The following is an 11,708-nucleotide window of genomic DNA, read 5'->3' on the forward strand; positions in this document are numbered from 1 at the left end:
AAATCCTATCGCCACCCTCTAGTGCTCTTCATGCAACCAATTTCTACCATAGATTTTAGGCTACCTTCTCCATGCAACAGCTTACCCCCTATGTTACCTGCTCCTCGGACCTCAACTAACACCACTCCTTTTTTCTGTCCCTCCAAATTCTTTTGTGCATTCCTTTTCCTTCAGGCCTCTACTCCTACAACCATTCCAATTGCGCTCTCAAGTGCCTACCTCCCTCATCGTCTCAAATGCCATCCAATCACACTTTCACACCTACACTTTTCCTCTATGTTGTGTCCACTCCTAGAGACTCCTCCATCCTTCTATTGTGTCATTACATGACCTCCTTTCTAAGAGCTCTACCTTCTACGAGTCTTCAAGCCTCCCCTACACAAAATAGTAGTCCATTACCAGCACCCACTTCATCAAATCCTTCAAACCTTCCCTTCCCTACAATGTAGATGCCTCCAAGCCATCCTCCTCTTTTGGCACCACTCTCTTCTCCCTCCGCACTAGTCTTCTCCACAATGTGTCCAACCTAGCCATCATCTCTATGACCTTGACCATCAATTGCATATTCCAATTACTCCTCCCCTAGCCCTTTGTTGAGACATTATACTCCACCCTTGTTCTCTATGCATCCACTCAAGATGCAGACAAACTTCCTCATGCACCTTCTACCCACACTTGTTTCTAACCAGAGTTTCGGAGGGTCATTAATTGAACATTACCACAAACTTTAATCTTTGAAACTTTCACACAAGAACCATGAATAAGAATGAACGCGCATGGCCTATAATGAAGAACATTACAGGGGGTTGCCCTAAGCTACAACACCTTTTAAATATGTCATGATGAAGCACGCAGAAAGGGATCAAAAGCACAAGAATAAGAATCTAATGAAAAATACACAGTGACACTATATATAAACAAATGTTCGGCCTCTTAAGCAAACTTTACAAATAATACCGATACATAATGAACAAAAACTACAGTAATATCTATCATAATATATGCTCTCTAGTTATGGTACTATAAAAGCATGACACAAGTAATGTTAAACTTCTAGAATGAGAGAATTTACCTTCAAATCTGATCCCAGATATTCATTGCTTAGCTTGTCTGTAATAAAGAAGCAAATATCCATGGTTTTTGGAGCCTCGACCTTGTTGCATGTATCAATAATGCAACCTGGTAACTTATCATTAAACTCTGTAATTTTACCTCGTATATTACAAAATTAAGCAAAATCATTGCGTCTCCCATATATTTCTGCACTTTTATTATAATAGTAGAATCAAAAAACAATTTTTGCCAATAACTGCATCATGGACTTGTGCAAACTACATTCCTTGGAAAAGAAGTTGATAAAAACGCCTTCAGTAAATTAATTGAGCTGCTCAACTTCTTGCACGTCATTTAGGATTTTTTTATATCTCAAGCGGTATATCCACAGGGCCAATCCAACACAGACCTTGAAATAAAAGAATTAGTATCCAATCATTTGTGAAAAATTGCCACCAATTTAAACATCATACCGGTCTTTTATGAACTCATATCACAGCTCAACACTGAATTCACCACCAAAAGCATTACTCAATGTGCTCAATGTGACTAAATCAGGAACACAATGCTTTGAGCGCATTTCTTCAAGCACCTTAATGGCTTCATGGAACTTACCCTGCTTTCCATACCCATATATCATGGATGTGTACGTAACAACATTTGGAAAAGACCCTTCCATTTCCATCTCTTTCAGTATCATTCTAGCCTGATCTAGTTTGCCTCCCTTGCACAAAGCATGAATCACAGTGCTGTACGTAAAAACGTCAGGAGGGAAACCATTGTCCAACATCTCATCAACCACCCTGGCAGTTTTCTGCAGTTTCCCTTCTTTACACATACCATATATGAAGACGTTGTATGTTACAAGATCAGGTGTGCAGTCACTCCTAAGCATCTCGCTTAAAATCTTCTTGGCCTCCCCCCAGTCACACTTTTTAAAGTTAGCATGTATCAAGGTAGTGTAAGTTGTGACGTTGGGGGTGCAACCCTCTGCCTTCATTCGGCTTACATATTCCATAGCCTTATCTATATTACCCGATTTGCAGTATCCACTAATTAATGTTGTATAAGTAATAGCATTAGGACGAACTCCCTTGTCATCCATTCTATCCAAAACCCTAGATGCTTCTTCCAACTTCCCTTCCTTACAAAGGCTATTCATCAATATATTGAAGGGGACCACCCCCGGGAAACTGAATGTTTGCATCATTTCATCGAAAATATTCTTAACATCAGAAAACCTTCCATATTTGCAGGAACCGGCCATGAGAGAGCAATACGAGAACACATTTGGAGAGCAACCCCTGTCTGGCATCTGGCGTAGAATTTCTACAGCTTGGTCAATGTATCCCTCTTTGGCCATGCCCCATATCAGCAAAGTGTAGGTAACAACGTTGGCAAATGAACCTGTGGTCAAAAACTCATTGCATATTTCCAAAGCTCTCTTGGGATCTCCTGCCTTGCAAAAGCCATGAACCAAAGTATTCAAAGTTCTAACAGTGGGATTAATTTTCTTACTTGTCATCTCGACGAGTAACTCAACTGCTTCTTCGGTATTTCCTTTGTCACAAAATCCTCTTATTAGCGTATTGTAAGTATATGTATCGGGCAGGTAACGCTGTTCAGGCATTTGCCTCAAGAGCTCAACAGCATCCTCTACCCTATGAGCCTTGCAAAGTGCATTCATGGCAATATTGAAAGTCGTAACAGAGACAGGAACTTTGGCACAGACCAAATTATTAAAGAACGAAATAGCTGTTTCAAAACTATTGTTTTGCACCAGTGCATTCAGAAGAGCATTAAACGTATCGACATTGGGCTCACAAAAATCATGCATCCGATCATAAACCTTGAAAGCTGCTTCCATCATTGATGCCTCGCTAAAGCTCCTGATTAAGCTATTGAACACTCTCGGCTCTTTGCATCGGGAATCCTTTGCGGTCATCTCATTGAGCATGTTTTCTGCTTCTTCATACCTCTTTACAGAAAGCAGTTTCTGAATCATGACTCTGTAGGTATAAAGATCATGTTTGTAAGGTCCATGTCCCTGGGCGCACTTGAATATTTCTAGAGCTTTGTGGGTGTCCTCCCGCTCTAATATTTGAACCATTTCCTTTGTAGACAAAATTGGGCTTTTCTCTATCTTTCCTACTTGCCAATTGACTTGTGACTTGTGGGTGCTCCTGTGATTTGGTTTCGCTGCTTGGCTGCGTTTAAAGGATGCTGCTTTCTTCAGAATTGAGGCCAAATGCAGAGCTGGGTTTTGCGACTTTGCTTTTGGGTTTTGCGGCTTTGCTCTTGCGTTGAAGTTACAAACTGACGGAAATATTTTCCAAGTCGCAGCCGTTGCTACCATTTGCAGTCGCAAGATACCACAGGATGAAGGAATCACCATAGAGCAACATTCTTGGACACAAAAATTATCCCTTCCCACAACCACCACTAGAAGTATCATGTTTTAAACCCATATCAATACGATATCTTCTCTGTTAGGAGCTTCTCGATCCATTTGACAGAGAGTTCTACTCAGAAATATAGTTCTCTGAAGACACGAGGCTCTAGCAGTTCACGAAAGATATCGTATGAATTTTGTTAGACTGGTGTATTCTATGATCCCTAATATTGAAAACTGTGTATCCATGCTTAGCGTAGAAGTCTATATATAAGTATTTTAACATTTCATTTCACTTTTTTGTTGGGGTTGTTTTAGGGTTTTATATAAACTGGGGTTCAAATAATATTATTAGTCCGTGTCTTAAGCAGGAATTAATGTTTTCACCTCCAAGCATTAATATGTTTTGGTAACTGTGCAAATTGAAAAATTTAATCTTATATCAAAGTTTTGTTTTTGTTTTTATTAAACTATTTTAAAAATTATTAATTTTTTGATCAATCATTGACTGTTTCATTTTTTGCTGGGGGTTTATTTATTTTATTTTTAAAAAATATTAAGTTGTTTTTCAATAATGAAGTGTGAGGACGTGCATTTATATACTATAGTACTCTTTTTAGTTTTCGGCGGCGAAAAAACCAAAATTTATTCCATTGGCTAGTATGGGTGACAAATTAAGTAAGCTCATAACTTTGCGCCACTTATACTAAAACCTTCAGTGGGACCGCCACATGTTTGTACCACTACTATTTTTCAACGGATCAATTAAGAATGTGTACGGCCTTCTGCGATCTGCCAAATTGAAGCTTTTTCCATCAAACTAGCGGACCTCTAAGGGATCTTGGGCAAAGTATGATATCTTGTCAAGCTTTAATAATCATTTTTTATTTATTGTTAGTTGTGCCCAGTATCTAATATACTGATTTTTAATAGTACTTGACATGATTGTAATGAATGTGGATTAATGATCAGTGAGGGTTAATTAATTATTTATATTAATTGTTTGATATCAAGGTATTAGATTTTGAACTTTATAAATATCAAATTATTTTTTCTTAAGGGTGAAGGGCACTTTCATTGGAATTATGCCAGTTGTATCATATTATTATTACTCCCGCCTATCCATAGTTAACAGTAATTTATTTATTAAAATCAATTTCCTCTATCGTTTTAGATTTTTCCAATTGGTGGGTGTATATTTTCTTGGGTATTTTTTGTTTTTTCTTCAAAATAAAAAAAATGACGAATCAAATGTGAGCAGAAAAAAATTGAGATGGTTTTCTAATGTCTTGTGCAAAAATATTTATCATCTACATCGTCGATTTCAAAAACATTGATATCTAGCGAAATCTCTTGTGGAATGCATATTATTAAATCCAAAGTATTGTGATAAATGCAAACTAATGTGAGTGTAAATATTAGAACAACTCATTGTCATTTAATGCATATCTTATCATATCTGGAATCATTGAATGCAATTTTAATCCATATTGTCTGCGATTGCATATTGTTCTGCTTGTTGATTATTTATGCTTAGAGCAACAATATTAGTATCTTCAGAGCGATTCAAAAGCAGTTTCAATAACAGTTTAAGTGAGATCAGAAAAACTGGTTACTTTATTTTCTCTTTATGTCTGAAAGAAAAATTATTTCTTGCTTGTTTAATTGTACTAATTACTTTGCCTTACTTTTTTAAAAATATTTTTGTAAGCCCGAGCTACTGAATTGGAAAAATCCCCAAATGGACACTGGTTTTGTTTGTGTGATTTTTTTCACTATTTGTTCGGCAAACTTGAAATTGTTAATGCATTGTGATAGACGAGAACAAAATAAATAATTTTATTGTCATACTGAGAAATTTATTGTGGTTTCTTTTACTATTTGTTCCTATTGTAATGTATCTGAGTCCAGTCGGAAAACAGTTGCAGATTGGCACATCATCTAGGACAACCTTTTTTTATTTCTCTGTAAAATTTTACTTCCTGTTTGACCTCATTGTATGGGATCAAAATTTTGAGGTATGTACGCTATATTTTCTGCTCCTCTCTGTCAATTGCATTGGAGTGTAGGAGAAAATTGTAGTCTCTGTTTTACTAATTCGTAAACATCAATACCAATTCTGTCTATTGGCATCTGGTTTGACAGCTCTTGGGGTTTCGCTGCACTTATAGCGGCAAGATTTATTTATTTATTTTTCCTTGGCTATGCTTTTTTAGTTTGAAAGCTCTCATTGATATTCATGAGGGTTATGAAATCAATTGCGTTCAAGCATAGAATAAAATGCTAACAGTCTTATGTCGTAATGTCCACACAGATTTGTTTGTTACGGTGTTGCTCCGTTTCATATACTGTTTGAACCCCATCTTCTCTGCTTATGATTTGCCTACAAATTTATGCCCAATATTTTTTTCCTTAAAATGCATCTGAAATTTTGTGAGATCCAAGATTTTTCCCATTTGGGAAGCTCATAGGAATAAGAATCTTAGAATCTAATGTCACTTTCAATTGGAATTGAGCTTATCGACATCCTTCGGCTACGATTTTGTTTGGGAGATGGGATTAATAACATCAGGAAAACTTATAGCTTAATTTTTACTTTTTACCTTTAGTCGAGTATTTTAACTGGAAAACCAACATTTTTTTGCAAGGAATATGTAAAATGCAAGTAGTTTTATTAGATCAGCTGAAATTGTAAATTTTGTGTTCTTCTTCAATTATTTATCTGGGAGTGTAGCGAATTTAATTTTTGGGATTCGAGGGATAGAATGAACCAATTCACAGTTTGTTTCAAAAAAGTGTTTGCCTTTTTATTGTTTATGTGAATCCAGTTTTTGTAGATCTTAGCCATGAAATTCTGTTTGTGGTTAACTCTAACTCTTTGTTGAAAATTAGATAGAATTTAAAGTTTAGGAGGAAACAGATTATCTCAGGTTTAATGATTCATGTCTTTCTTTTCATACTAACCCATTTCAACGGGTTGTTAATGTAATTATATATTTAAAAAGGCAGGGTGTATGAAACGTAATAATTAATATAAGGAGAAAGACGTATAGATGTTATTTAAAGACCATTTTGGTCATTCTGAAATAAAATGACGTCAAAATCCACATTGAAAAAAAGAAATGGAGAAAATCTTGAGAACGATGCTGTAATGGCAACTGTGTACCATACCTGATAATTGTTTGTCATCAATTTGATTAATAAGTTTCAGTCACCATCTATTCCATCCTTAGCTCTGTCTACACAATGAGTGTTTTGAGTAGTAGCTCCATCTAATTTCAAAGAGCATGGATTGAGAACAAAACATCTGATAATTGGAAAAATTCAGCATAGTTGCATCCAGAAACCCTTCTTTCCACTTCTCCATTTAATTTTCCGGTTCATACCAAGATGTGCTTTACAGTATGTTTCTAGAAGTGTCTCGCGAGGTATAAAATCTCATGCAAAGAACCCTTTTGACAGCTGTTGTCTTTCAACTCACTTGTCAGCAGTCTTTTTCATACACGTAGTTTTTCGAGGACCTGCCACAGAAGAGAACAAAAAGGCTCCCCCAAAACAGGCACCAGAGAGAGAGGAGAAAAATCCTGTACAAGATTTGCTTGCACTGAGCTTTTTGCTTAAATTTGCCCCTGCATTGTGTCGATTTCAAGGAAAAGGTTAACAACATTTAGCACTTGAATCATATTTTTTGCTCCATTTGACTGTAATTACACAGTTTGGAGGTATTTGAATCATATTACAATTTGGATATATTTCCCCTGCATTTTGACATCTCTTTATAAATTCTTAGAGCGTCAATCCTTCTGAGCAAATCCGCTTTAACATTATTATCTCCATAAATTTCACTGGAATATAATTAATTGCATTCGGCATTTTCATAGTTCATTAAATTTCTCAAATTTTAATAATATCAATATCACCACAAATATTAACGATTCTGTGTAAAGTGCTACCACATTCAACATTCATCTCAAGTTCATTCCTAATTACGAGTATACGCAAATTATAATCGCTTAGATCTTTGTTCTCAAGTTTAGCCCTGCGTTTGATCTTTTAGCTCAAATTTACTATTCTATCCCTTGTCTCTGCTAAAATGTGTTTAGCTACATGGCAAGTGCACAACAATATACAAGACTGTGGCTTGAGCAAGAGTTTTGATTCGATATCTTTGGCTATAGGTATGGTGACTGATCTACTTGTTTTAATTTATGCCTATATTAATATATTGGATTTCATAGTAAAGTGTTTGTAGAGCTTTTCCATTTCCTCATATGAATTTAGTTTCAAGCACTTTCCACTTATGCAATTAGCACAAAGACAAACAAAATCATCTATTTGCATGGCTATCACCGAGCATTTGTATAATCACTTTTTTTTTTTTTTTCTGGTTACTGTTTCATATTCACAGACAATTAAAACATGCCCAAACTTGAATGCTACCTTTAATCAAGCTCCAAGGCCTTTTTGAAGAGAAATAATCATTTTTTATGTTTAATGATTGGATTATAGCTTATACCCCTTGACACAAACTGAATACAAGACAAAATATCATTAAAGTAATGTTCATGTATACAATGAACTCATGTATCTGTTTTAACAGAACAAAAGAGCAATACATATGGTAATTGTTTAGCTACTGCATTAAGTATTAGCAAAAGAAAATGTAGAATTATATGAAAAGATTATAGAATCCCTATTTCAATTATCTAGTTATTTTAGCTATATCCTTCGTCATTGCAAGGCAACAATCTCTGCATTTTAGTCTTTGTCAACCTTGGCTATTTGTTGAGCATATCATGATGATGCTGATAAAAAAATAGTTTTGCTAAATACTTTATTTTTTTGAATGGTTGCTCTACTCCTTACAATCATAATTGTCTTACACAATTTAAAGCATAAAATCTTGCTTTATAACTTAAGAAATCATGCAACATATGTGGTTATCATTCTCAAACATTTGAATTCCACTTATATCTAAAATGATGCACACAAATCAAAGAATGCATAGTTTGATTGATAGAGCACAGTTAGTGAGGGTGATGGCACATTCTTTTATCACACCATCTACCAAACTTCAAATCATGTAAAGGGATTAGGCTGTTATTATCCATAGAGCAGATTATAATTTAATGTGGCAAAGTTTAGGTTATTTAGTGAAGTGCAATATGATTAATGAGTCTACTTTTAACATGTTTTTTGTATGAACTAGCAAAGTATATTGAAAAAGAACTATCTCACCAGCTAGAATAAAGATTGAATCAGAATTTTGAATGTTGAGAATCAACCCAAAAACAACACAAAATCCCTATTTTGATTTTGAACAGAATTATCTATAATACGTTTGAAATAATCTACATGAGATTTCTTGTACAGATTCCCGATCATAATTCATATTTAGTCAAAGTATGAGCTATTTTCAATGTGGTTGTGGTTTTGTGTTGCAGGCTATCTTTTCCACGAGATAGTGTTCTAGCCTTGTTATGCTTACTGCTCAAGGTCAGTATTGGATTCTTAAAGGTGCTCTTTGTTCAGTTCTTCAAATATAATTGCATTCTTCTTCGTCTATATTAGATATTTCTAAGTTGATACCACTATAGATACAAATCTTCTTAGTCTAGGTCAGTAATCTAGTAAAATGCTTATGAACACTAGTCTAAAGAAACAAAATACATCAAAAAACCCAATTATAGTAGAAACGTACAAATCACATGATCAACCACTTATGATATCAATTGATGAAGCTCTAGACAACGTAAATTGTTTCCGAATTGATTCATTCAACTACACAGTTGGTGATTGCTTATTTAACACAGTCCATGTTTTGCTCCATTGTAAATATACACCTAATGAACTACGTAATGGTCTTGTCGATCATTTCTTACATTGTCTTCACAGTGGTTGTCTTGAAGCTTTGAGCTCTTTTGAGCATGAATTACATCCAAGAATACTTTATGATTTGCATAATATACATGATAAAAATACATATCTACGTAGAATGAGGATTTCAGCAACAGAAATCAATGCCAATGGTGAAGTTGGACTTTGGGGTGACACATTTTGTGTAAAATGGTTAGCACGTTGGTTAAATATACCCATATGCGTTTGGTCTATAACACACAAAAAAGCATATTTGCATTTCAATAGAGATGCATGTCATCCTACGATATCAATTCTTTTCCATGATACAAATCCAACCGCTGGACATTATGAACCTATCTTTTCAAGGATAAGCACATACAATTGCCTTCAAAGCATGCAATCACAATTGCGTATTGCATGTAATGATTTTGACAATGCCTGGACTACAGTTGCAAATGCATTTGACACACTTGAACTTTGTCGACCTGCTACAACTGCAACTCCATGTGGTGAAAGCATGTTTGTTGCTATTGCTTTACTAACTAATGAACGATTTGATGCAATTGCTTTACGACCGTATATGGCCCAATCTTTGACGAATGCATTGAAAGTGCAAGACAAATTTGCATTGGCATGTGTTGACATGAATCAGAACCCTACTATAACAAAAAACAATTGTCTATTGCAATTGCAGCCACTCATTTCTAAGATCGGAATACCACATGCAGAAAGCAAACTTGAAGGTTCTGAATTTTGTTTATTATGGCTTTCACACATATTTCATGCAACTATACATGTATGGAAAGCAAGTGAACAACCCAAGGCCAAAGTATATTGTAATTGCACAAAACCGAAAAAAAGCATAAACTTGATTTGCTTTCAACACAACTCATGTCATTGTCATTATGAACCACTTTACAAAAAACAACAACTAATAGCTAATATGCATATAAGGCAACCTATTTTGGTACAACTCAGTGCAACTGCACCTACATCTACACTACCTTCTACATTTCAAAAAAACCTAGACTTGTTACCAATTGTACCAAATTTTGAACCAAGTAATCATGGTGAACAGAATTTGACTGGTTCACAAAATGTTGCAACAAACAATACAACTACTTTGCCTATGACAAGCTCACTAGCCCACAGAACTACATCTTTACGTAGTGCAAATTTCAAAGCCACTCGCTCATTGCGATGTCACAAAGCTGCAATACATAATAAAGATTCACCAAAACAAGACATAGCCAACAAACAAATGGTTGGAACAATAGACATTGCAAATCAGATAAACACAAAGCCTCAAACAATTACAAATTTTCCTACAACAAAATTGAAAGAGACTTGTTCATTACGATGCCTCAAAGCTGCAATCTGTGCTAAAGATAAGCAACAAAACAATAGAGGCAATGCAATCCAAAAATCCATCAACAGATACTTGCAAACCATTAATGATACGCCAACACAACCATGTACGCTTTGTGAAATGCTGCATTTTCATAAAAACATTCGCAAAGCTGACAATGCATTTGTCAATGCTTTCTCTTTACTTTCCATTACAACCAAAGACAAAAGAATTGCAATAGGGCAACCCATTTGCAAACAATGTACAAAAACAACTTTTTCTGGCAAAGTCCCTTCTTTCGCTGCACCATGCAAGATAAGACGAAATGAACAAATAGACATTGTCCATCGATTGACTTCTTTAGAAGAAAGACTTGTCTCTTTGCGTATTGCTTTTGCACAAATTAGACAATTAGGATATAAAAGAGCACAATATGGCTTGAACGGTACAATCATCAATGTTCCAGTAGATTTTGATAAGGTCCAACAAGCATTGCCTAGAAAAATAGATGAAACTACAACAATAGCAGTCAAATTGAAACGAAAACTAGAGTATGAAAATGCATATTTACAAGGAAATGTTAGACCTACTTGTGTAATGAATGCTTTAACAAGATTATCAAAAACACCACTATATATAAAAGAGCATATCTCCATAAATAAAGATTGGGAAGCTCTATTTGGAAACAAAAAGGAACACATGTGCATAGATATTGAAACAGAAACAGATATGAACAATGACAAAACTGAACAAGATGAAGAGCCTATAACTGAATCACTAGTACATTGGTTCAATGACCCGCATTCAATCAAAGACCTTGATACAACTATTATTGAAATTGCACCGTCAGAAGGCTTTAAGCCTCTTGGTATTTTTCAAGACACTTACTCAGAAGAAATGAACTTCCCAACTTTATTCTATGGATCTGCACGACCAATTGACATTACAAAAAATCTATCCTTTCAAAAAATAGCAAAATGGGAGCTCATGCATAAAGACAATGACTTTGCTACACACATAACGAATATTTTCTTTAAAGCCATCAAAATTATTATA

At 35.0% G+C, this 11,708-nt stretch overlaps 1 protein-coding gene across 6 annotated transcripts in view; it reads right to left on the minus strand.

Moving 5' to 3' along the window:
- The window catches only part of LOC131060571 (pentatricopeptide repeat-containing protein At1g09900-like), a 77,832-nt gene extending 74,221 nt beyond the window's left edge, over positions 1-3,611 (minus strand). For all 6 annotated transcript variants that reach the window (XM_057993844.2, XM_059209830.1, XM_057993842.2 and 3 more), the window contains exon 1: positions 1,073-3,611. In XM_057993844.2, coding sequence (XP_057849827.2) covers positions 1,547-3,508 — 1,962 coding nt within the window. In that variant the 5' untranslated portion in view covers positions 3,509-3,611 and the 3' untranslated portion in view covers positions 1,073-1,546. The remainder of the gene's footprint in view (positions 1-1,072) is intronic.
- Between the last annotated feature and the right edge of the window lie 8,097 nt (positions 3,612-11,708).

Source organism: Cryptomeria japonica, chromosome 8 (genome assembly GCF_030272615.1).
Source record: "Cryptomeria japonica chromosome 8, Sugi_1.0, whole genome shotgun sequence".
In the NCBI taxonomy this organism is placed as follows: domain Eukaryota; kingdom Viridiplantae; phylum Streptophyta; class Pinopsida; order Cupressales; family Cupressaceae; genus Cryptomeria; species Cryptomeria japonica.